General features: G+C 40.2%; 2 protein-coding genes across 9 annotated transcripts in view; both read right to left on the reverse strand.

Annotated features, from left to right (window-relative positions):
• Positions 1-4,114, reverse strand: part of LOC124124051 (adhesion G protein-coupled receptor B1-like) — a 30,669-nt gene extending 26,555 nt beyond the window's left edge. Inside the window, exons 1-2 of the mRNA XM_048402990.1 lie at positions 3,869-4,114; positions 1,188-1,236 (exon numbers count right to left, since the gene is read on the reverse strand). Coding sequence (XP_048258947.1) covers positions 1,188-1,236; positions 3,869-3,883 — 64 coding nt within the window. The 5' untranslated portion in view covers positions 3,884-4,114. The remainder of the gene's footprint in view (positions 1-1,187; positions 1,237-3,868) is intronic.
• A 5,929-nt stretch (positions 4,115-10,043) lies between these two features.
• LOC124123938 (A disintegrin and metalloproteinase with thrombospondin motifs adt-1-like) overlaps positions 10,044-27,420 on the reverse strand; it is a 66,073-nt gene continuing 48,696 nt past the window's right edge. For 2 of the 8 annotated variants that reach the window (XM_048402986.1, XM_048402982.1), the window contains 7 exons: positions 13,793-13,984; positions 13,352-13,543; positions 13,022-13,207; positions 12,703-12,894; positions 12,262-12,453; positions 11,931-12,116; positions 10,521-11,695 (listed from right to left, as the gene is read on the reverse strand). In XM_048402986.1, coding sequence (XP_048258943.1) covers positions 11,445-11,695; positions 11,931-12,116; positions 12,262-12,453; positions 12,703-12,894; positions 13,022-13,207; positions 13,352-13,543; positions 13,793-13,984 — 1,391 coding nt within the window. In that variant the 3' untranslated portion in view covers positions 10,521-11,444. Of the gene's footprint in view, positions 10,356-10,520; positions 11,696-11,930; positions 12,117-12,261; positions 12,454-12,702; positions 12,895-13,021; positions 13,208-13,351; positions 13,544-13,792; positions 13,985-14,111; positions 14,298-27,420 lie in introns of those variants that run through there. The other 6 variants (XR_007223103.1, XM_048402985.1, XM_048402983.1 and 3 more) reach the window with 6 other exon arrangements.

Consider the following 27,420-nt stretch of genomic DNA (forward strand, 5'->3'; position numbering starts at 1 on the left):
ATTATATAAAATGTATCGCAGAGTTGTTAATGATTGATTGAGTTGAAGGTGCACTTCAGCTTGCAGCAGCCAGCATGGAGCACAAACTAGTGTTGGTTTATCATCAACAATAATCGCTGCGCCTATCATACTTGGCATGGAAGTAGCAGCTGGAGTCACTGGAATACCTCTTAATTTTTTTCTCATAAGTTGCAAAAGAAAGCATTAAAACATGATAGCATTCGTGTGTTGGCAGAACTCGACAAATTCACCACAATGAAGCAGGAGATTTGATCAAAATCTCGTAAGATCAGTAGCATTAGTGAAAGAACGTTCATAGAACATGGGAGACAACAGAATTCCGTGCCCAAACAAAAGAAGTGGTAGGAGATTAAGTATAAATTATTTCCTAGATTTACGATGGCATCTTGATACATGACGATGCTTGGATAGTCATCACATAATTCACATAAACTTAAGACTCCATAGAAGCATTGATAGAGTTCGAGCCTGATCCAGGGTGCGTTGCGGAAGCTCAACCATCATCTATAATACTGGTGTGACAGGGGAAATTAGCTAAAAATTGTCATCAAAGTAAGTTCAAAGTTTCTGCACGTGTAATAATCACACGTTACAAAATATACAGCACACCAAAAGATCGAGAATGGAGATTCCAGCTCAAAGGTCGGGTGTTCCGGCAAGCACTATATTCAGATCACAGCACCTTAATTACTGTGGCTATTGCATAATGTAGGATGTACAAGGAACGATTAATTGACCAGGATTTGAAATGAACTGATACATTACAGCCGACCAAAATAACCAAAATAAAAAAATATATAATTGGACTAACTTTTTGAATAACTGAATGAATTAGGGTTTAAATGTGACGGTGTTACAAAGCAAGCAAAGTGACCAACGTTTAAATCGAATTGCCACTTTATGATATATGAGTTATTATTTCGAAGTTTCTATATCAATGGTATTGACAAGTTCATGTTAATAAATAAATTTCACAGATAGTGCATTGATGTGTCACTTCAATATGTATTCGTGCAAAATGGAAAGTACATGTATGTGACGTGGGTCTAAACACATGCTTATCGATGCTCGCAGTGTAAGCACATATCTTAGATGTTACACGTTATGTTGCTTATTCTGTTCAACATATCTACATGTCCACTCAGCGTTTGAATAGAACAACTTACCTCTTTGATGCAGAATGAACTGGAGGACTGCGAATGTGTTGAACCATATCTAAAAGAAGAGATGATAATTGAATTAACTTTCTATGGTAAGTATGATTAGTGTTTAGAGAACAGTGCAATAGAATGAATGGTTTGTATTGAATGGGGTATGAAGCACGATAATACCAAGTTAAATAGATACCCGTTGGTTAGTAGAGAAATGTCAATGTCTATGCTACAATGAATGAACTGGCCCATTTGTAGAAAGAACGAATCTATTCCAATAGGGTTGGGGTCCTGACGTGACCCGTAATGGGTTGTCCTCAGATCTTTGTTTAGCGGCAGCGAGAACTAAGATCTGATTCTGATGAGATTGGGTTGGGGTCCTCTCTGACAGCAAAGCAAGGGAGATAATTGAATCAAACAAAGGAAGGCAAGTCTCCGAATACTCGAGTTTTACGTTACAACTCAATGAGTTACCATATTCGAGTCATTCTCGAGTATCGGATAACAGTTTCAGCCCTACCTACAACAGGTTTTCAGTGATCATTTGGTGTGATAATATTATCATATTTTGATGAATTATTTTAACCTCTGACCTCAGACATCTGTTTAAATCCTAAATATGTAATGGACACTGAATGGTTTTTATGCCTGTAGACGCAATGGTAACATGCATTAAATATAAATATTCTCAAAGACCACATATCTCGACAAAAAGCAAAGCACAACCTGGAAATAATTCACGTTTTGTTAACTCTTACGTTTTGGTGTGTTGTTTGTGATAATTATTATTCGTTTCATATTGAATATACATTGACTGCTCCTGATTCTCGACACGTCGAGTTGAGCAATGAGCACAAAGTCATACCAACAGACGCCTTACATGTACGTAAAGAATGTCGGTGTATATTGATATCCATTCAGCCATGACTGCGGAGGGTATCGTATGCCCATGCCTCCAGGTGTGTCAGATTAGGTTTGTATCCCCCGCTGACTTGTTCATAACTGATTCATATTCCCAACGTTGGTTTATCGTTCTTTCAATCGTGTCAATCTCGTACTGTTCAAACATACATGTTGCATTTATAAAGGGATTGTGAAGAACTAGCCTTCTCTTACAAGATCCCGGTACATGTCAGTCTAGACTTGCATGGATGTTTATTTATGGAGTTTTCAATGCGATTGATATCTAGAGCTGATCTGCCAGTGCTGGTATTATCGACGAACAGGAGTATCATTTCATAACATACATATCATTAACATAAATGAAGAATAACAATGGCTTAAGGACTGATACTTTGATACCATATTGTTTTAACGTATTTAATAAATAGAGAATATTTCATGTTTCTCTCATCGAGTGACGGGGGAAAAGGAGATATTTTTACTCGAGGTGGTGCTACTCGTGAAAATATCTCCTTGTCCCCCTTCAAGAGATGAGAGAATGATATTTCACTCGACACATGGACTATCCTATTTATTATATACTGTGTGTGTAGTTGTCTACAGGAAAATGTAATTATTTCATGACAAATGGAAAACCGTGAAACGTAAATTCTCCCTACCGAAGACAGGGACGGTTCACCACCCCTTGTAATTGCGACATAAAAAGAAGTTTGTGTTTGCAAAATCTTTAAAAAATTAAACAAAAGTATCAAAAAGTACTTAGGTTCACATAAATTCTGTATCATACACTTAGATATGATTATATACAAAATCAACTGCAAAAAAATATTCTTGAAAACTTCGAGACCGCTGTTGGTATCTAAGTATCTAAAATGGCGCTTTGCGATTCGAACAGTCTCGGTTGACGAGTTAAATGAGAGATATAAACTTTCTAACGAAACATTTCAAGAGAATAACAAACGGCGTGAAGTGATATTGACTCCATAAATGACCATTTGTCATTGCTTTGCCTTGTCAATGTTGAACTAACGTAAAAAAGAAGTGAACAGTCTGATACGTGCCAAACACTTTCGATAAAGAAATAAAGAAATATTAATACGGAAAACTTTACAGAAATATTCATGTTAATCTAAGAATTACATATTTGGTGATATATATATATATCGTCGTTGAAAAGTACTTGAGTGTCCTGGTATAAATCGTGATTGGTATTTACACAGTAAGTTATGATCTATAAGATGATAATGCAATCTCTGGAAATCGATCAACTCAAAAAACTGACTGATTCATGATAATAGTGGCAGGGGTCTATTATCAGAAGGTAAAGATGTCCCCTTTCTGTACAGAGGAATGACAGATGTCCTGTATGCCAACGTTTTAATGTCGTTCTTCTAAACAATGAATCCTTTACAGAAATAATGACAGTGACAAAACCTTTACCATATTCATAAGAAATCTGTAGCAAAAGTGGATTGTTCGATTCCGACTATAGTTCAGCGTGTGTTTATGACAGTGATGATCCCTGGTGTTCGCGAAAAGGAGAGCGTATCCTGCCCCACAAGCGGCACCCGTCATAAACACATGCAAAAGCAAGTCAATGATTCACATGAAAACGCATGGGAACAACTCAAATAGGGAATTGCATCGGACATCATTTTTGTCACTGGTGCGTCAAATTACGTTGTGAAATGTGGACGCCAAGGGCTGGAGCTTCAGGAATATTGCTCGACATGATGGGAAAGATATATGTATTTAAGATGGTGAATGGACGATCTATAAAGACATAGACTTACCTTCAACAGCTTCATGGTTGCTGTTACTCTGTGAACATATCAGGTGAACGGTGAATGTTGTACAGCGGCACCAGCACTTATGTACAGGCTTTTGATTGCTACTTCAGTGACAACCTAAAACTTTGTAAAGATTTCTACAACGAATATCTAACAGAACAAAAGACCCGTGTCTGTGCTTGCGTAAGCAGGGTGCGTAGATAATGGGGGTGTATTGTATAGATAAGTGAAGCTTTAAGGCATGGACTCTTGATGACAGGTGACCATGAGTAATTACCGCATGTTGTATGGGGTTCAATAACAAAGTCAACATGTTAAGTCTATTCAATACTATTCCTTCTCACGACGGGAGCATATGGTCATGATAAATGTGGTTCAAGTGTATTATGACTGGATACATGATCTCTTTCATGGATTGATTACATCGTGATAGTCTCAACTGCACGCCATGGCAAACTGTTCCATTCAATTCGAGAATTTAATGCCAGAACTTGCTGGCATTCAGCATGTCCAATGTCATGTTGACATTGCGTAGACAGCATTCAGCATGTCCAATGTCATGTTGACATTGCGTAGACAGCATTCATACCTTCTTGCCAGATACATATCTTGTTTGATAAGAAACAATAATATTACCAGGTTGTCAGCTTCCAAAACAAAACATGGTGCCTTGCGAGACAGTAAGAACATTCCCTTTTCCATGTACTCTACGCGTATTTGACAATTATGTTATCTGCCTCCGTGGTCTAGGGAATGGGGCGTTTGCCAAGGAAGGGGTTGGTAAACAAAGATCATTTAGATGGGGGAAGAGTATTCGGTGTCTCGAGAGTCACAACTTGTTCGTAAACACAACGGTCAGTCACTTGCAAGTTAAACTCCATGTATGGTAGCATAGTTGGAAGCCGTGTTGCAGCGATAGTATGAGAGCTCCGGGAACGGGCAATGACTGCGAGGAGCTTGTGTTTGGCCTGTCGAAGACATTCTTGACCAACTCCTGCCATTTCGGGACAAGCGTTATAGGGTATGGAAATACGCGAGCGATGACAACTGCTGTCGACGAGACTCAACTCGACTCTAATTCCGAATTTCTGAATCAGATCACTGGCCTTTGGTGATAACTAATTCCTGGTTAGAATATGTCTCCAGCAATCTTTGCTTACAAGGCAACAACATGGTTGGTTGGCCTGGCTCGATATTTGTCTGATTGCGTATCATACCCGACGGTGCTCACTATATCGGTCACTGGTTCGTCTCGCCGCTGTGATGTAAGCCAAGGTGTTAACAACGACATTCCCCCAAATCTATAATTATATACTCTCCCAAAAATGTAGGGGATCAGGAAATATAAATGTTACGATCGATCGTCAGAAAGATCATCTTTGAAAATACGGCTGCCAGAGATCGATAGAACGCACCTGAAATATTTCACCTTGGCCATGCAGCTCCTCATTGTATGGGTATAGGGGTTCATTCGTGAATTTCAATGAAAGGTCATCAACTTGGTGTTGTTGATTATCATTATCCCATGCGACACGTAAGCTCTCAACTCTTGCCTTAAGACAGTATTTGTGATCAGATTAAACATGCATCGTACACAACGTGATGAACTATTGGCATGTCTCACTCAATCCGTTCTTAACCAGTTCGACCTCGTTCTACCTCGTTCACAATACGTCCAAGCCAGTTCTAACTAATTCCTAACCCGACCAACTCGTTCGCAGTACGTACGTCCTCATCTCGTCAAGTGCGTGTGTATTCGCGTCCTGGCCCGTCCTGGCCCGACTCCTATTGATACCGAGCGCGTTGTAGCCGGTCTTCATTCAAGTTCAGGGCTCCGAACTGTACACATCATGCCTCCAAAGAGAAGTCGACCCGGTCGGTGTGCACACGTACTACAATTTATGTCCGACTGCACCACGTCGAAACACGTCCCAAGTAGGTACGACGTACGGCAATTCCGTTCGTTATACGTCTTTCTCGTTTTAAGTACGTTGTCAATCCGACTAATTGCAGAACGGGATGGACGGGATGGACGGGATAAAATTTTGAGCAGACTCAAAGTTCTAGAGCACCCTCCCCGTCCGAGCCCGTCCATGAAGTCTGTAAAAAGACTGTCAATAGTTGCTACTACGTCCACTACGTTCATACACAGTTGGAGCCCGTTCGACAACATTTTCACGAACGTATTGAGAACTAGTTTGGTGTGATGGGGGTATAACAGAGATCGCGATATGTTTCTCACTGCCCCACATAAGGTCTGCCCAAGCTTCCGGTGGAGGTTCATGGGACTCAACAGTTGTACATGAATAAAACAACTTGTTCATGACAGTGCGACTAAAAACAGTGTGTTTTTTTGTCAACTCAATTAGTGTCCAAAATAATGACAATTATGGGCTTTTTTTATAATAAACGTTCAGCTAAATATCACGAGCGTATTACGACCAACTGGTCCCCTGAAATTAGAAGATGTATTTTGTCTTATCCTTTTATCGATTCAGCGAGGTTATACCTTTGAGCACACAGTTATTTCCTTATAATTATTGTTTTATGGTAAAAAGAAAACACACACCAATGTCAGCACACGTTCTCACTTAAACAGATTTCTCAAGTTCTTATCATTCCATTCTTTGACAAGGCACTAGACCGTCAATTTTAAAGCTATTCATTTCTTTTTTTTCATATTGGAGGGATGACTTTGTAGATTATGAATCCAGACTAACTCAATACCGACCTCGTGGTCCCTTTACCACTAGCTTTCCCCATATGCAGATGTCATTGTGGTGCTCGATTCTCATTGTGAATGTAACGTGAATTGGTTACCTCCGGTGCTACAAAGAAGTGCACTTAACAGATACTTTATGTTCATTAACCAACCATGCTATATTGAACTGCACCTCAACCTCATGTCCTCTTTGTCCTTGCTATATAGAATTGCACTTAACCATCACCTTATGTCCTCTTTGTCCTTGCTATATAGAATTGCACTTTACCACCACCTTATGTCCTCTTTGTCCTTGCTATATAGAATTGCACTTAACCATCACCTTATGTCCTCTTTGCCCTTGTTATATAGAATTACACTTAACCATCACCTTATGTCCTCAATGTCCTAGCTAAATAGAATTACACTTAACATCACCTTACATGTATGGCCACAATGCCCTTGCTGTATAGAATTGCACTTAACCATCAACTTATGTCCTCTTTGCCCTTGCCTAACCATCACCTTATGTCCTCCTTGCCCTTGCCTAACCATCAACTTATGTCCTCTTTGCCCTTGCCTAACCATCACCTTATGTCCTCCTTGCCCTTGCCTAACCATCACCTTATGTCCTCCTTGCCCTTGCCTAACCATCAACTTATGTCCTCTTTGCCCTTGCCTAACCATCACCTTATGTCCTCCTTGCCCTTGCCTAACCACCACCTTATGTTCTCCTTGCCCTTGCCTAACCATCACCTTATGTCCTCCTTTCCCTTGCCTAACCATCACCTTATGTCCTCCTTGCCCTTGCCTAACCATCGCCTTATGTCCTCCTTGCCCTTGCCTAACCATCACCTTATTTCCTCCTTGCCCTTGCCTAACCATCACCTTATGTCCTCCTTGCCCTTGCCTAACCATTACCTTATGTCCTCCTTGCCCTTGCGGGGGCACGGGTCAACCGGTCGTCTAAGACGCCACGATTCGCCGCACAGAGTTGTCTCCACTGGGCACGCCAGAAACCTATGATCTTGGGTTCGAATCCCGGTTCGCCTCCATTATGTTTCTAGGTTTGTCAGCACCATGCCCGTGCTCGTGGGTTTCACCGAAGTGGTAAACGTCTGCACTTAACCATCACCTTAAGTCCTCTTTGCCCTTGCTGTATAGATTGATGGCTTCACCTGATTTGTGACCTGTGCGCTGTGCACAGGACCACGTGCCATAACTCTCAGTTATTCATCGTTTCATTGTATTCATAATTGTGTCCTATTTTTATTTACCTTTTTTATGTATTTTCTTCATGTACACCAAATGTTGTTCCCCAGCCATGGAAGGTGAAAATGGTGCCGTGCTCAAGGGTGGGGCACATCAACCGTCTTACCATGCCGTCCTCGCTCAGTATGAAAACACGCCGCAAAGTGTATCGTCACGAATCATGCGAATATCTCTGTTGTATCCACACAAAACGTTGCATTGTTCGATTACACCTATTATAAGATATCAGTATCCAGTTTCCTTGCTGTCATCTTTTATGCTGTATCCACATAAAACAGACATGGCCTGAAGACAAAGATCACTAATGCATGCATTAACAAAAGCACGCATTAACGAATCAAGAAATCATGAAGTAAAGAAAAACAAATTAAAAGACACATTAATCATTCAGTTCATACACGAATCTGCAACCGAGTAAAGGAACTTATGGATTATATAATGTGCGTCAAGGAATGAGTGTAAATTCGTGAACAGATGACTTATTTTGATAATACAAAGTCATAGATGTAACTCTGAATTGGTTTTGATAGAATTATGTCCGCGTGGCGAAGGTATGGAGGGATGGAAGAGAGGTATGGAGGGATGGATGAGTACAAGGAATATTTCTCCACTCGGGAACCAACACTTAGACAACAGACACATGACGTGAACATCACTGACCAGTTGGACCCGAGGAAGAGGCTGGGCTGTAAGATTTTCAAATCGTTCATGGACAATCTCGCCCATGACCACCTGAAACACTTTCTTCTCCCCCCTACAAACATGTACGTGGGGTCATGTACGTGGTCATGCAAGTTTCACTTCCAAAATTTAAAAGTGATGTTAAAACGTAGTTTACACACATTTTGAATAATAGTATTATTATGTAATCTGTAAGACATGTATTGACAAAACTTGATAATAACAATGACATGTTTCACCAGTATAACCAGCCAACCGAATCCCTTTATCTTGAACTTAAGACTCAAAATAACTTGCCGCACAATAATTGCAAGCCAGGCAAGGGTCATAGGATGCAGAATGAAATCCTCGGTTGTTTCGCTAGAATATTTAATTATTGAGGCTGTATCCATAGTTCCTTTGTTTGATGGCGAAACACAAACTATTTTCTCAACTTACATTAAAATACTAGCTTCTGACTTGTCAGTGAGCGGGCAGTTATTTTCCACGTAGCCCGCTGAGAAGTCAATAGGAGCACATCGTAGGTAACTTGCATATCTCCAATAAGTATTGTTGAGTTGAAATGAACTGATGTTTATACGATTGCATTGGGAAAAGGGAAGTAACTCGGTTCGGTTTCGTCGACTGCTAGCCGTCAAAACGTTTTACTAAGTGAAACTGCGGACATATATTCCGGGTCTGTATGAATGATGTCGGTGAATAAATTCGTTGTCAACCGATCCCTCGGGGCACATGGGGTGTGATGTACCCTGTATGTGAGCCTATGTTTACAATATGTCTGGGGGCGGTCGGGTAGCAAAGTGGTTAAAGCGTTCGCTCGTCACGCCGAAGACCCGGGTTCGAATCCCGACATGGGTACAATGTGTGTAGCCCATTTCTGGTGTCCCCCGCCGTGATATTGCTGAAATATTGCTAAAAGCCGCGTAAAACCTAACTCACTCATTTACTATATGATGGAAAGGATGTCCACATGCCAATTGTTGTGTTGCAGATCAAGGAACGATAAGAGCCATTGCTTCGGGAAGGGGACTTGGTTATAACTGGTGTCTGTGGAGGGGAGAGAAGGAACTCACAATCCACCCATCTAATTACTATCCTGCCAAGCTAATCTAATATATCATATTGTAGCTGTTCAGGTACAAAACGGGAGAATTCTGTCTTGTTTTCGATTGATTTCTCAGCAGGCTATATGAAATTCGTACCCGCCTGTGAGTGGACAACATGGAACATATTTGACCGCTCCTAAACCAATCAGGAGCTAGTAGACCCGTGAAGATTCGGGCTAGAATAGTGTAGCCCATTTATCACTTGATTGTCTGGTCCAGACTTGATTATTTACAGACCGCCGTCAAAAAGCTGGAATATTACTGAGTGTGGTGTTAAACAACCAACAAACAAACATACAATGCAAGCTAGTATCTTACTGTAAGGTAAGATAAAAGGGTTTCAACAAAGAGTGTTCAGTACGTTTATGTGTCATACTGTATAATGACAGAGGTGTCTTTTGAAGATGAAATGTCTTTTTATTGTCTTTTCCTTGTTACAGAAATAGCCGTTTGTTAAAGTCTCAATTGGAATATCAATGTAATGTAAACTATATGCATTATTCCAGTGAGAATATCATTCCTGTGATATATGTAATTGTTTGACAGAATGTCATTGTAGACCAAGCTGATTTCTGTTTTCAGTGATCAGTTCCCTGTCTGTAGTTTCTTGTTCCTTTTGGTTTCTGACACAATGTCAAAGAAGACATTTTCACGTTTCACGTAGACCACACTTTAACCCCTTGTGGACAGATACTCACATACGAGTTGAAGCTCAATCGATCAAGCAGGTCTGGAATATACATCGACAATGTTGATCGTTTACAAAAATTACAGAGGAAAATGATGATTTTGTGGGTGAGCTTAATGCAGCTCTAACTTACTTAACATTATTTTATATAGTCGATCTGTCTACTGTCTGAGTGACTGCTTCATTTCATAGACAAACATGAGATACTTTGAAAGAATTATATATTATTCAAAATACATATCATACACTTAATAAAGGCTCATGGTATTCATTCCCTGACGTCTGATTACAGTTGCGATGTTCTGTGTGTAAAGAAAGCTCTGTTGGGGGAGTCCGAAGTTTATAACACGACTTGTATACATCTCTAAATGTCAGGAATGGTTGACTTGAGATGAAATATATGTCCACGTGATGTTGCTGTCGTCTCTTGTGCCTGCTTTCCTTCGGATATCGTCCAGACCAGAAAGCGCCAGCCCCGGAAACACAAAACGGAAAAGTTGATACCAGGAGCAATTGTTAAGGATACGTTTCACCTGATACGGTTCACCTGATACGTTACACCCGAACTACCTATAGAACGCATCACAACGAAACATTCTGGACGCATTAAATTTAATTCCGACGAGTTTCCTTTAAATCATATTTCATTTGTGGCAAAGTAATATCGATCATATGTTGATTGTACTGTTTTGCAGTTGCTTGACTTGTTCACAAGTTGACGTAAGCATCTATGTTTAAAGATTATAATGTACTTACCAATTGGAAGATACTAGGATGCCAGGTTGTGTTGTTTAATTAAAAACATATGTACAATTTGCAAATCAAGCACAGGTTAGTGAGATAGAAAATGAAGCATTTCAAAGAAGAATAGGAATATCCATGTTCATTCATACACCACAACAACCACTCACACCTTTCTCACTGTCCACCTTGGTTTTCAATAGGAAGGCATACGAACGTATGAACAATAGGCGAAACGTATGAAGCAGATAATACATTGTAAAAATGAAAGGAAACATTGACGAGAGCTGTACGTGTTACTGTATCACCATCGTAGGACATTATGTACATGCTTAGCTGTCTTACATTCTCCACTGGGACATTTAAGTCCTTATTTTATACTGATGAAGTTTAGTGTTGCTTTATGTCTTGGAGTAAAGTGAGTTTTCTATATTTATAAATATTTATACCTGACGAGGGTTCCGGTGTACAAGCGACTTGACCCGTTTCAAATGATAAACCTTGGCAAAGTGCTCCTCCATACTGTGGTACTGGGTTGGTGCAGGTCCTTGACCGTGTCCTGACTGTTGTGGCATTAATTCCGCATGTTGCAGAGCAGGGAACCAGGGACCACGCACTCCAGGCAGCATAGCCTCCATCAACTAAATAAGCAACAAGCAGAAAAACGTTAGAATCATAATGATATTTTAGGGCTCTCTTGTGGTTTCTCTCACAATGAAACTAGTTATGTTAAGTCTTTAAAATGAATTTAGAAGTGATGCACATAAGGAAGAGAATTCATGGATGTCAACTTCTTTATTGTGAGGAACAATACGTATCGGAGTATATACGTACTCCTTCTTTGTTATTGAAGTAGAAGGTGTCCTTGTCAGATACCTGGGCATTCCCATAAGAAACAGTTCTGCCTGAGCGTTTCAGTCAAATCTCCGGAACAGTCCCGTCCGCCATTCGTGGGAGGTGTACATGTTCTCGTCCTACTTCTGGTCTTTGTTGCTGATGCTCCACACGTCACAGAACATGGAGGATTGCTCCAAGAAGTCCAAGTAGAGACAACTCCATCAACTGAATAAAACAATATCTTCATTATTTCTCGTCTTAGACATTGTTTTGCATTTTTTTTAAGCATGCGATCGAATGAGTCACATAAAACAAAGTAGGTTTTCCCCCAACATGGATATAGCTGCAAGTGTTTTATATCCAATCGTACCTGGACATGAGTTAAGACCACAAGGGAAAGAGCTTCTTTCAAAAGAGGGACCTGAACAGGGTGCTCCCCCATGATTTGGCACTGGGTTGGTGCAGGTCCTTGTCCGTGTCCGAACTGATGTGACATTAATTCCGCATGTTTCAGAGCAGGGAAACGGGGACCACTCACTCCAGGCAGCATAACCTCCATCAACTAAAATAAGCAACAAACAGAAAACCGTTAGAATCATGATTATATTTTAGGACACCCTGGTGGTTTGTTTCACAATTTGCTTCACATCTGACAGAAATCAATATCCTCATTTGTTCTCGTCTTAAGCATACGTTTTCAATTAAAATCATTAAAGCATGCAATCGAATGAGTCGCATAAAACAAAGGTGTTTTTCCTACGCATATATTATATACAAATACCATTAGTAATTGTTTTATATCTCATCGTACCTCGACATGAATTAAGACCACAAGGTAAAGTGCTTGTATCAAAAGAGGGTCCTGAACAGGGTGCTCCTCCATGATTTGGCACTGGGTTGGTGCAGGTCCTTGACCGTGTACGGACTGTTGTGGCATTAATTCCGCATGTTGCAGAGCAGGGAACCAGGGACCACTGACTCCAGGCAGCATAGCCTCCATCAACTGAAATAATCAACAAACAGAAAACCGTTAGAATCATGATAATAGTTTAGGGCTCTCTTGTTGTTTGTCTCAAAATGTAACTGTAGTGATGTTTGTTATTGGAGTAGAAGGTGTACTTGTTAGATACCTGGGCATTCCCATAAGAAACAGTTCTGCCTGAGCGTTTCAGTCAAATCTCCGGAACAGTCCTCTCCGCCATTCTGGGGAGGTGTACATGTTCTCGTCCTACTTCTGGTCTTTGTTGCTGATACTCCACACGTCACAGAACATGGAGCATTGCTCCAAACACTCCAAGTAGAGACAACTCCATCAACTGAAAAAAGAATATCCTCATTATGTCTCGTCTTAGACAAACGTTTTGCATTTTTTTTAAGCATGCGATCGAATGAGTCAAATAAAACAAAGTAAGTTTTCCCCAACATGGATATAGCTGCAAGTGTTTTATATCCAATCGTACCTGGACATGAGTTAAGACCACAAGGGAAAGAGCTTCTTTCAAAAGAGGGACCTGAACAGGGTGCTCCCCCATGATTTGGCACTGGGTTGGTGCAGGTCCTTGACCGTGTCCGAACTGATGTGACATTAATTCCGCATGTTGCAGAGCAGGGAAACGGGGACCACTCACTCCAGGCAGCATAACCTCCATCAACTAAAATAAGCAACAAACAGAAAACCGTTAGAATCATGATTATATTTTAGGACACCCTGGTGGTTTGTTTCACAATTTGCTTCACATCTGACAGAAATCAATATCCTCATTTGTTCTCGTCTTAAGCATACGTTTTCAATTAAAATCATTAAAGCATGCAATCGAATGAGTCGCATAAAACAAAGGTGTTTTTCCTACGCATATATTATATACAAATACCATTAGTAATTGTTTTATATCTCATCGTACCTCGACATGAGTTAAGACCACAAGGGAAAGTGCTTGTATCAAAAGAGGGACCTGGACAGGGTGCTCCCCCATGATTTGGCACTGGGTTGGTGCAGGTCCTTGACCGTGTACGGACTGTTGTGGCATTAATTCCGCATGTTGCAGAGCAGGGAACCAGGGACCACTGACTCCAGGCAGCATAGCCTCCATCAACTGAAATAATCAACAAACAGAAAACCGTTAGAATCATGATAATAGTTTAGGGCTCTCTTGTTGTTTGTCTCAAAATGTAACTGTAGTGATGTTTGTTATTGGAGTAGAAGGTGTACTTGTTAGATACCTGGGCATTCACATAAGAAACAGTTCTGGCTTAGAGTTTCAGTCAAATCTCCGGAACAGTCCTGTCTGCCGTTCTGGGGAGGTGTACATGTTCTCGTCCTACTTCTGGTCTTTGTTGCTGATGCTCCACACGTCACAGAACATGGAGGATTGCTCCAAACACTCCAAGTAGAGACAACTCCATCAACTGAATAAAACAATATCTTCATTATTTCTCGTCTTAGACAAACGTTTTGCATTTATTTTAAGCATGCGATCGAATGAGTCACATAAAACAAAGTAGGTTTTCCCCAACATGGATATAGCTGCAAGTGTTTTATATCCAATCGTACCTGCACATGAGTTAAGGCCACAAGGGAAAGAGCTTCTTTCAAAAGAGGGACCTGAACAGGGTGCTCCCCCATGATTTGGCACTGGGTTGGTGCAGGTCCTTGACCGTGTCCGAACTGATGTGACATTAATTCCGCATGTTGCAGAGCAGGGAAACGGGGACCACTCACTCCAGGCAGCATAACCTCCAACAACTGAAATAAGTAACACATATAACGTGTCTATTACTTCTACGTTTTATGTTTGAGTGCACTAGTAACTTGAGTGCATAAAACTTGTGTACCTGGACAGCCATTTAAGCCACAGCTTTGCGTTTGAGTTTCAGTTAAGGGTGAAGGACAGCTGTTGCCACCATATCGGGGAGGTGTACATGTTCTCGTCCTACTTCTGATCTTCGTTGCTGATGCGCCACAGGTCACAGAACAAATGGGGTCATTCCAAACACTCCAAGTGGAAACAACACCATCAACTGAAGAGACAAAGATTTCCTATTTCTTTTGCAATAATTAAGTCAACATATGCATTTTAAATCGTTCTAGGCGTATTACAATTAGACATATTTGCAATTGTGACCGTTGCATACACATGTAACATGTGACATACACATCTATCAAACCATTTACATTTAATCTTACATCCTGAACACTTGTTATCGGTTTTGACTGACACGATTTGGGTGCAATTCATTTACGAGTGACATGTGATCCTTGTTCGTTTAATCTATTATTTACTATAGTTGAACTGCATTAGTTAAGGATAAACAGGACAACCCTGCTCAAAGGCTTAGTTAGTACAGTAAAATGTGGCATTTGCAAGGTATTAAACTGATGATTAAATTGCTGTTGTAGAGATTGGAAATATTCGGCAATGAAAGTCATCACTTCGAATGTAGTGAATGTTTTAAAGCAGAGTTAGTCCGATTCTTGTAAGGAAAGAAAGAAGTCATCAATGTGTGGACATTCATGTGTAGCATAAACGAAGAGAGAACTAACAACATTCTATTCAAACACTCTAAACTCTGCGATTAATAATAGTTCAGAAAGTTTGTCACTTTCATGATTAACTGATAATCCTCACACTTCGATAATGTGGACACCTCGACTATTGCATTGGGACCCACTCACTTTGTACTATGTGTGGATTGAGAATTGAGTGAATTACAAAGACAGACGCAGATATTCGTAAATATAAGATCAAGATTGTAAAGACAAGGAATACATTTGACTGTTTTAGTAACAGTTAAGCTATTAACCCCTTTATATGCACTTAATCGTTTTAATGGCAAGCAAAAAATCCACTTTTATAAACGGAGGCTTTTGAGTGTAATTGGAAAATATACCTACACATAAGATAAAACTTACTTCACTAGTCCAACGAAAGAGTGAGTGAGTTGGATGTTACTGTATACATCTACAGAACGAAGTTAGGAATGATCCCGAAGGACAGAGGCACGTGAAATACAAGAATTAATTTTATAGAATGTGTGCGTGGAATATGAGAATAGTGATAAATCTAAAGCATCAAATAAGGTTCAAGTTATTGATATACTCACCTGGGCATAAAACAGGCGGACAATGTTCTTCTTTTGTTTCAGATTTGAGACTACATACAAAGTCAAATGTGCTGACACTACGCACCCTGGAGTATATAATGGTTCTTCCGGATCCACATGTAGGTAAGCATGAACTTGTGGAAGACCACTGACTCCATTGTTCATCTGAAAGAAAGTGCTTGACGTCACATTGGTGCCTTTGGAGGGTCATAACATGAACATGTAGATGGCACCGACAATGGAGTTGAACATGATATTTCCGAATTATATATTCATATTGGTTCCTGCATCCTGTTAATGTTTCAAATTTGAAACTTGATGCTACTAAAGCCAACAGTATGGAAGTATATATCTCCAAATGAACACGCAACCAAATGTAAGAATGTCCCTGCATTGTTACGTCTTTGTTAAGTTCACAAAATAATTCAACATACACACCTATGTTATCACTGATGTTATGATATCGATCTTTCAGGTAGGTTTTACACAATGTAAAACAATGAATTTCTGTGTTTGTGTCTTTATGCCACTCTATGCACTTTTCCAACGACATCAATGAACCTATTCATATTAATATTGGCAGTCCGACACGTTGGCGGTCAAGGCCTCAGAAATATTCCTGCTCAAAACGCAGTGAGCAAGCCTGCAACTTGCAGCGGCCACCAGAGACCCAATCAGCCGATTACCGTAGACAGGGAACCGATACTAACCCATCGTCCTAAGCACTAGCAACTAGGCGAATCAGGAACCAAACATCCTAAGATTGTTTTACAATCTACGAATATGAAATTATTCTTAAATTCAATAGGAAAATCTTAAGATTCTTTGTATCTCAAGAATGTATGTGTCATCCACACTGCCTTCAACGTCAAACAATAAGTCTACAAGTGAACCATCTAATTAGCATTAAGAGCCATCAGTCGTTTAGTGAGTGAGTGAGTGAGTATGGTTTTACGCCGCTTTTAGCAATATTCCAGCAATATCACGGCGGGGGACACCAGAAATGGGCTTCACACATTGTACCCATGTCGGGAATCGAACCCGGGTCTTCGGCGTGACGAGCGAACGCTTTAACCACTAGGATACCCGACCGCCCCTAGTCGTTTAGTGACACTGTTAATAATTAACCTTCCGGCTCTATCATGACGGCAAGTAAATCATCAAGTCTAGCTTACCCGTGATTCCCAGAATACAAATCGATCTCGGCAATGTTGGTTCTAAAAGTTCATTTTATGAACAGATGAGTTAAGTTTTGTGTTTTACTGATATTCTCACAATTTTCACGGCGATAATCTAAATATTTTCTCCCAATATCGATTTTCAGATCTTCCACTTTCAGATGTGATCGTTCGGCCCTTCCTTTTATCTGCTTTGATGATTCTCTCTCAAACATAACGTCGTCTAATTTACCACGTTATTAAGCTGATGGCGTACCAGAAAACAATTCTACGTTGTGATGTAACGTTGCCACAACGTAAATCTGTAGACTCCCAGATTGGTTGCTACAACGTTGCGCGTAACCCAAAATACAACCAAATCAAGACGTTACAACAACGTCCCTTTCTAACGTCGTGGGGCGGTCGGGTAGTCTAGTGGTTACCCTCATGGTACCCTCACTTTCTACACCCGCATAGTGCCAACGGACCACATATGGTCCCGAGAAAATGCCCTTTATAAACTGTGAATTTTGATATCAAACACTGGGTGCGCAAAGTCAAAACTATAACCATCATCACCCCAATCATCTTAGCTTTAACATCGTGTAACTCACACTTTATACAATGCTACGGATTGCGAAATATGGCGAGATTAGTAATATAAAGTGGCTACCCCTCTTCTCGGCCTTTTTCTGACATGTTTGAACACCAAGCGAATGACGGCGAATTTTGATTATGCACCCATGTCACATACACATAAATATTTTCAGACAAAATTCTTGTTCATAAGAAATAATATGACCCGAGTGGTCAGAAAGACATTTTTCCCAACTGTCTACTTATTCACGTAAATACAATTCTGTTCACTCCTTTACGAACAAGTTTATTACACGTTTTGTATATTTTTATCGACTTTCGGTAATGGCGGAATGGTCGGTACACATGAGAAAACGACAGTGTATATTTCCATTACACTTATGACGTTCATTGAATGAAATTATAACCATCATCACCCTAATCATCTCAGCATTAATATCGTGTGACTCATATTTTATGCAGTGCTACGGATTGCGAAATATGGCGAGATTAGTAAAGTGGTTACCGCGCCTCTCGACCTTTTTCTGCCATGTTGCACTTTATGCGAATGACGGCGATTTCTTAATTATGAAGCACCCATGTCACGTACACGCAACTATTATAATATCAGACAGCACGTTAACCGAGGGCTAGGCAGTGCAAAGATCTTTTGGATTTGGTCACTTTAGATACTGTTGGAAAGACAATCAACTCGAGTTGCATGTTCAGCAGGCTTTTTAATCAAGGTTTGTTTTGACAAGACCTCTCATTGACACAACAATTTTAACAGCCGTCGTGCATCAGCATTGTTTCGTTTTATCTCGTATTTCAAGTAGCTAAAATGGTTATAAATGGGAACTAATATACAAATATATTTTTTCGGTTCGTTAATTTTTATTATTATGAACAAGAATGCAGTTTATTAGGGATATTATATTGGCGCTGAACACATCCAACTGTCGCTAGTGTTAGGGTAGGTTACACCACAGGAGTCCGTATCTAAAAATAGACGCCCTCATGCATATTCATGACCATCTCCACACGCGAGCCCGAAGGGCGTCATGAATATGCATGAGGGCGTCTATTTTTAGATACGGACTCCTGTGGTTGCACCGAACTCTATCCTTAGCCCTTGGATCCCCTTTACGATCAATCACCCCTTTACGATCATTAGGGTTAGATACCCGTTTAGTGACTATATTAGATTACCCGAACTCTATCCTAGCTTAGCCCTTGGATCCTCTCTACGATCAGTCACCCCTTTACGATCATTAGGGTTAGGTACCCGTTTAGTGGCTATTATAGATACTATAGCGGCTTCTAATATTCTTTACACAAAACCGTCGAGTAAAGAGGATGAAATGGTTTTGTGTCGCATATTTTGGCAACTGGAAACTGTCCTGGAACATTCACACAAGCCACTTTCACAGGCTGCATTTGTTTAGTACTGATTCAAAAGCGAACTCACCGTTGTTCTGTCGTCACTAGCTGATTCCTCCCTCGTTCCTTACTATCATCCACAACATCCTTACAGTGTTCCCTACCACATCTTTCTGTCACAAAAATCACCCGACTAATTATTAAATACAATATCATTCATGCATACTGGCGAGTTCGACGTCTCACGTCTGATAGTCTGTCAGCCGGGCACCCATATTTGACTAATCTGTACCATTCGAGGGGGCAAATTCTAAGCTTGTTTTTTCAAAAGGGAAATATCCCTGCTTCATAAAAATGCATGATAGCAGTCTGTTACTGGTAGCTTTATATAAAAAATATGTTCACGAGTACGTCCACCATTGTGAGACAAACTAAAATCTTGTCATTCCATGAAACGATGCTCTCTTTCAACAAACAATTCAAGGACAGTATAGCTTGTGAAAAGAAATATCTGTAACATCTTTTCATTGCATAATATTACACAATTGATTTATTCTTTTCACTCACAATGTTATTGGACATTGAAAAGTCCTCTTGTGGTTGATAACCTCTAACCGCCCTAAAAGTCGACTTCATCAAATTCATCCTCAGATGAAACATCAGTTCCTGTGTCAACCTCATCCTCAGTTCAGCATTTCCAGTGAGATTCTTGACAACAGCTGGCAAAAGGATGTGTTTTGGTGGTTTCTGCTTGCCACAGCTCACAGCATAGAGGAGGTCCTGTCCAAATGAGTTGACAAGCCAGGTTACCCTCTCTGACGGTTGCTTTGGTGAAATGTCGCCAGTTAGTAGCCCAAAAAGAAACTGTTTCAGTGACAAAGGCAGTTTTATTGCAGCTATGTTAAGTGATTCTGGTAAGCGCGGCCATTCCAAAACATCATCTTGCTCCTTGATCCTTGAGCGCAGCAATATGGCAGCAGAGGTTATAACCCCCTTGTCTTCTGATGACTGACTCTGCTCGGAATGAATATCACCTGTAAGTTTTATATTCTCCTTGGCAAGTTCATAGATACTCAGGTTGTCTGGAATAACAAGAAGTTTTCCTTTATCATCTGGAAATATGTGAATTGCTTGACAGAACTCAGCTTCAAGTTTTCTCCGAATGTGCTTCTTTGTAGATTCCCTGATGTTTCTTATTCCAGCCATCTTCATGTGATCCACCAGGACTGTTGTGAGATCTACCATTTTAACAGTCTTAGGGTTTGAAAACAGCTAGGGGGTTTCTGATATAGCTAAACAGAAGAAAATATGCATCAGCTTCTGCTTCCTGGTACTGGATGTCACGTTCATCATCTTCTGGAATAGAACAAGGAGTGCAGTCAGCTGCAGGTGCCCTTGTGTACTTTTTATAACATGAGCGATGGTAGTGAGCCTCTGCTGCAAGAATATCACGTGCTACAAAACTTAGTACAGCTACATCTTGTCTTTTTATGGCCATGTCCCGTACTCTCCTATCTGCACGGAGATCAACACACTGTATAAGGAGTTCTCGACTTTTCTGGCCCTTCTTATACTTAACCTTCCGTCAAAATAAGCATTGCTTTTCATAAACCCTTGATGAAATTGGTGATTGCCTGTTCGATCTCCGGTTTTCAACACAAGCATGGCTACCTTCTTCTGTTTTGCTTGACTGTAGTGACTGTAATTCCCGTTTTATTGTAAATCTACAACGACATTTCCGATGGTAGAAAATGTTTGGTATCTCAGATGTACTCTTTTGCAAACTCCAGAAGTGGTTTGTGATTTCGTATTTGTGCTGCTTTCAGCAGAGCTTCCCACGATTCAAAGCTATTAGGTTGAACCAAGTGGCTTTCCATATCTTCACCTTCATAGTGAATGATCCAGGATGTACTACTCCTGGGCTTTTTGCATGGCGGTTCATCGGTGACAATGTCTTCCATATTGCAGTCACTACAGCTATCAGCACTTGTCCCATCTTCATATTTGTCCATTAGAAGTAGTAGTAATACAAATGGCAACTTGGTGTTTAATTCATGGTTGAAGAATGAATTTGTAATCTGTAAGATAATGAAACAAAACATTAAAAATATTTTGTAATGTTTTGTTTAATGTGTTTAATATGTTTAATGTATACTGTATAATTGTGAATAGATCATGTGTTTAGTATGAATGAGTAATAATTTTGGTGATGCCACACACTCGCGTTCAGAAATACTCCATTTCTTTTCATTATCTCTAAAACATCTGCCCCCGTAGGCTACTACAGATTCAGGATTATCATCGTCACGCTGAATGTTACTGATAGCATGGCCACTGCCGTCTGTTCTGAGCATAAAGGGTTTGGAAAAATCGGGATATTTTAAGATTGGTTGTGAAACGAGACATTGTTTTAATGAATGAAAAACGGAATCACATCTATCTGATCAAACAAATGGTGTATCCTTCCTGAGAAGTGCTGTTAGTGGGGCAGCAATGTGAGAAAATCTTTTAATGAACCGTCTGTAGAAATTTGCTAAGCCGAGAAAAGCATGCACTTCATGCACTGATCTTGACTCAGGAAAGTTTTGAACAGTATCAATTTTCTTTGGATCAACAGTGATGCCATCCTTGGATAAAACATAACCTAAGTAAGTAACACGGGAAGCAGCAAAGTTACATTTGGTGGGCTTTGCTTTCAAACCGGCTTGTCTTAACCGTGTGAAGACTACATTCAGATCTTTCAAATGTTGGTCAAAATTCTTAGAATAGACAAGGAGATCATCAACATATGCAATTGCACATTTCCCATGCAAACCTCTCAGTACTTCAATCATGACAATCATGAAAGTGGCTGGCGCATTACATAATCCATATGGCATACGCCTAGACTGATACTGACCATTGTGAACTGCGAAACTAGTTTTGTGTTTTGAGGAAGGGTCGAGTTTTATCTGATGGAACCCATTAAAGAGGTCAAGGACACTCAACAGTTGCTTGTTTTTGACCTTAAGTGTCAAAACATCGTCTATCCATGGCAAATTGTGAAATGACGGCAGCGTTACGTCATTCAATTTACGGAAGTCACAACACATCTGATACTGTCCTGACGGCATTTTAACCATAACCACGGGTGCCTGCTATGGCCTGCTTTTCAATAATGTCATGATCCAAAAGCTGTTTATCAATTTACCTCTCTAATATTTGGACTAGTTCTATAGAATGGTTGACGAACGGGTTGAGCATCACCTGTATTGATATTGTGATAGTAAATATCTGTGCATCCCACTAAGATCCGTAGCGAAAATGTCTAGGTTCGATCCATAAAAATGCTAACATTTCCGTTTTCTGTTTTGGAGTTAAATCTGATTTAGAAAATTCAAAACCAAGATTCATTGCTAATTGAATCAATTGTTCTTGGCTGTGTTTGAAAGGAACGGAAGTATTGTGAACGGGAGAAGTTCATATATGGTTATCCGAAACATTGTCTACTGCCTCGTCAGAATCTGCATAACTAATGTGATCGATTTGATCCTGGTCCGAGAGGGCGTGAACTCAAGTTGCTGCATGCTCTGCAGAGTGATGGAAGCCAGCGTAGGGTTCATGACCTTGTAAATTGAACGTCATCTCGCGAGTTTCACTAAGCACTTAGCTCCTACCAGTTTGGAAGTGTCCGAAAATGTATATGTCTGAGAACAGAGTCCAGAAATATGAACTTGTTTACGAGTACGTTAACAGTAATTGGAATGACAGCTTCTTACCTAGGAGGAATGGTACTGTAGTCGAGACTTGAATAGTAAAGATTTTAGCCGGCGGTCCTATTATAGCAGTTTCGGTTATGCCATTCTGAATTTTGAGAACGTGAGTATGAATGTCTATGGTGGCAGATTGATGTTGTAGGAAATTCAAACCCAATATGGCCGGTTGATTTGACTTTGAGAGAATATGAAACTTTTGTACCAAAAGTAAAGTGCCAATAGTAATGGGTACAAAGGCATGTCCTAAAACTTTAATAGCATGACCTCCGACACCATATACATTAGCTAATTCTGATCTTTGAATAGGGCACTGAGATGAAAGTTTAGCCTTATGATAAAGAGTTTCAGTTAGAGTACTAACTGAAGCACCAGAATCGACCAAGGCATTGACACTTAAGTGCGAGATTTTCACATTGACTCGATTTTGAGATCATGCATCTGACACAGATGTTTCAAAAATATCAGTTGGCGAATTTTCAGATTTTGATTCAAATATCCTGTCACAAGCAGAGCGGGAACTTTGTCTCCGTTGTGCAGGTGTGCATCCCTATCTCCTATACTGGTAACGTGGATTAAACTGCCTGTTGCCTTGAGCAGATCTACAGACTGCCCTTAAATGTCCTACCTGACCACAATTAAAACATTGTCTACTCAGTGCAGGACATTGAGACTTGGCTTGATTGTACTTACCACAGTGAGTACAGGCAGGATGTCGTCGTTCGTACGGCACTGGCGGAAAGGAGACTCTTGGAGCCGGTGACGGCAACCTCGACCGGGGTTGGGTGTTCATTGTGTTCACTTGGGTGTGAACGAGGGTTTTAAAGTTTCTCCATTTGTGATTGAAGTGCAGCCAGGGATGTGGAAAGTCCGCTCGTGGCTTCCATTGGGGGTAGGGCACTTTCGGCGTGCAGTCGTGCAGCCTCGGTGACTTCCCTTAAGGTTTTTGGTGACCTCATGCAGACCGCTGACTGTATAGATCAGAACGACTTGTCTCACCAGGACCAGGTCGCGGTTGACCATACTTGTGACCTCTGCCACGATGTCATCGACAGACTGTCTTGGGTCTTGTTCCGAGAGATGAAACTGCTGTATCTGTTGAGGAATTCCTGTTGCAGGGATTCCCTGGGCTCCTGTGACGCCTGTGGTGGGCCATCATACCACGTTAAGGCCTTGTCCCTTTATAACATTATAGCATTTCTCTGCATCTGTCCATTTCTTTAATGTCGTGAAATGTTCAAAACGCTGGAACCAGTATTTACCAGCTTGTTCTGTGCCACACCAGGAAGGTGGGTATAGGGTGCTTGAATTTTTTTGTTACACGTTGACAGTAGGCGGTATTACTTCTGGTTCCTGTGCCATTGTTGGTTGAGTAAGCGTCTTGGCTGGTGGTGTCTGTGATGCTTGGTTTCTACATCTGTCTTGACTCCGTGTTACGGGATGGGATCTAATAGATGGTTCGTCCTTAGAAGCCATGAGCCCCGCATCTCCTACCACTTATCATTCTGTTGGAAGTACGACAACACGCGGATGTTTTTTCTCTACTTTATTCCCCCGGACTGACGAACCTCGCCCGGAGCTGCCAAGATATCCCTGGCCGCTGACCTTGTCGGGTCATTGGTCGGTCATTCCGGGACTCCGGCTAGCTCCATAGCAAATACATACATTAATATATTATGTCTATTCTACGCATGCACATGCACTAAGTTCTTGATTCTACGTTCCCTCCTTTGTTACACTATACAATACTTATCTTTATTACAGTTTGTTAACACCATTTATATAAAGCACAGTATATCAGTTTCTAACATATTTATCACTACGATAGTAGTATCAGATACGTTTACACGAAACAGGTCTAAATATTGTGTGCTTCAATTGTGTCTCTGTCCAGTGTGCAGCATGTTTGTGGTGTTCATTGTTAACTCTGCCATCAGCGTAATCCGTTTATATTATTTTTTTAAAACTAAAACGAACCCACGATGATATGTTTCTGGTACACTTTAGGGAAGAAGCTCTATAATTCCGGCGCATTGGACGAACTTTTATGTCATCCACAAAGGTGAAACGCCAACTGACTCGTAGACTATTTATTTGTATACTACAGAAAGAAGCAAATAAAATACTATTTTATTGTATTCCATGGTTCTGACAGGATAAACCAATATGATCCTGAAATTGTCAGTTCGTTGAAAACTAAGATATAATTTAACGATATGAATTTGACGATACAGTATGTTGTTTGAAGATTTGAAAGTTAAATTAAATTTAGGATTTGTTTCTATATTGTATTCGATAAACTATAACCTGTTGCAGAAAAAAGATTCAGAAATTATATTTTACATGTCTGTTTTAGATGTCATATGTACACCAATATGGAGGCATAACGCAAACAAGCTGTATCTAGGTCTTGTCATGCACAGTAACACTTCATGAGTTGGCAGAAGCAAAGAATCATTAAGGGTCATAGACCTCGCCACTTGAAATAGAATCACCAAATAGCGCCATGAACATCATTGAGGCTTGATCACATGGTGACACTCCGGGTAAGCTTCGGCAGTCTGGTGACAATATTAAGGCTATATTTAGCAGCGTACGTACATTACCAACACGAACTGGAAGTAAAAGGCGCAAGTGTATTCAAAGCGCAATTGACCAAGTTCAGTTAGCAGTCACCTGACTGTGGATTCTTACCCCGATTGTAACCACGTGATCAAAATTCAATGATGATGTTTATCACTAGCAAAATTGATATTTCTTGAAGAGCGCACTTTACAATTTTTGTCATTAATGCAAGTTTCATCCTGATCAGGGAATAGCTTGTTTTCACTTTAAAAGTATTTGCACACATGCAGCTATCTTCGTTAATTAATCATCGCGATATTTCGATATTCTGTTTCAAGTGGCGAGGACTATTGGCCACCAGCTTTGGCACTTGCAAACTCCTAACCATATGATATGAAGTTATGAAGAAAAAATATACCAAAGAGGACACGTAAGTGAATTTGAGACCTTTCCGTTTGATTAATCTACTGTTTTACTTTGACGAGGATAAAAAGTTAAATTAAAGTTTATTTAAGTTATACCACAGCAGTCTCTAAATAACCGTGTCTTGGTCAGGCAAACCAGTGGTTGAAACGATGAGCAACGTCCTCGCTGTCAGAGTATCCTGACACACGGTCAGCCAGGTCGCTCATCGTAACCACCCGATTCTATTACTGAGGACCCTGTTCTGACATCCAAGTGAGAAAATTGGAAAAGGGGGTTGAAAGGGGGTGTAACGTTGCGTTCAAGATTATCGCACTAAGATACCATGTTGTAGTCTAACATGAATTCCCCAGTCCTTGTTTATTCCCTTAATGCTGAGCGCCAGACAGGGAAACAGTAAATACCACCCTCTAATGTCTTTTGGTATGGCGCATCCAGGGGATCAAACTCTCCGCTCTTAAGGCAGACACTCTATACACTTGACCACAGAGGCGGTCCTTAAAATTGGTTTAAGAGGAAACAAACATATCATAAGGAATTCAGAGATGGTTATACTAATATATAATCTAAAAATAGATATAGAATTGAAACTCAACAGTGTAATCTACAGTTTAAAATATTGTCCTTACCCAAGCCTGTGACAGGTTCTGCAATTGAAAGTAGAAAGTGTCGAAGTTAGCTTAAGAAATCTGAGCATTTATACATATTATGTGTCTGTGATGATCGTTATCCTATGATTGACACCAACAAAGACACTATAAGAAAGATTTATAATTAAAGACTAGGTTAAGACAAATGTGTTAGACAGTGACCTACAATATGTTAAGATCGGATATTCGTCCTATCATCAACGATTATACACTGTTTAATGGGAGGTGATGCAATATGGAGCTTTTGTCAACACCAAATTCCCTTACCGCCCAGTACTTTGCTCACTAACAGCACTTCTGAGAAGCCCACTGCATTCAGGGCATAATGCAATTTTGGCGCATCTACCGCGCGACCCGCTTGCATATCAAGCTGATGCTGTAGGGTCTCAGGTCAAGGACGCTCTTCGACAAAACATAAGAAATGGTGAGTATGTTAATTTCTGTAGATGCAAGAAACACAAACTTCTGACACTCGCACCCACAGGGATTTTTATTACATGATGTTGAGCGTTAATCACAATGTTCAGTACAAACGTTGAACAATATCCATTCAGACATAAACGTTGGTGAAGGAGTTGAATTGAAGATCTGACGTTGAACGGTAAAGACGACTTCAAAATACAACTTCAAACTATGTTAACGTTGTAAGGCGTTATAATGAGGCAATTTCAGTCTCGTTATAAGACGACTATCTTTGTTTCCATTGTTTACGTTGAATACGTTGGTGGGTGAGGTTAAGAAAACTAAAATAGAAAGAAAATACAATCCTTACTTTAGGCTGAACCAGTTAAATAGTCAAAATTACCAATTTAAAAGAATAACAAATTAAACAACTTTCTGACAAAATACTCAAAGTTGCTTACAACTGCCTAATGGTTACTGAATTGAAGTTATAAATGCATTGAACACTTAGGAGATAAAATAA

The sequence above is a fragment of the Haliotis rufescens genome, unplaced genomic scaffold (genome assembly GCF_023055435.1).
Source record: "Haliotis rufescens isolate VD_foot unplaced genomic scaffold, xgHalRufe1.0.p SCAF_3, whole genome shotgun sequence".
Taxonomy (NCBI): domain Eukaryota; kingdom Metazoa; phylum Mollusca; class Gastropoda; order Lepetellida; family Haliotidae; genus Haliotis; species Haliotis rufescens.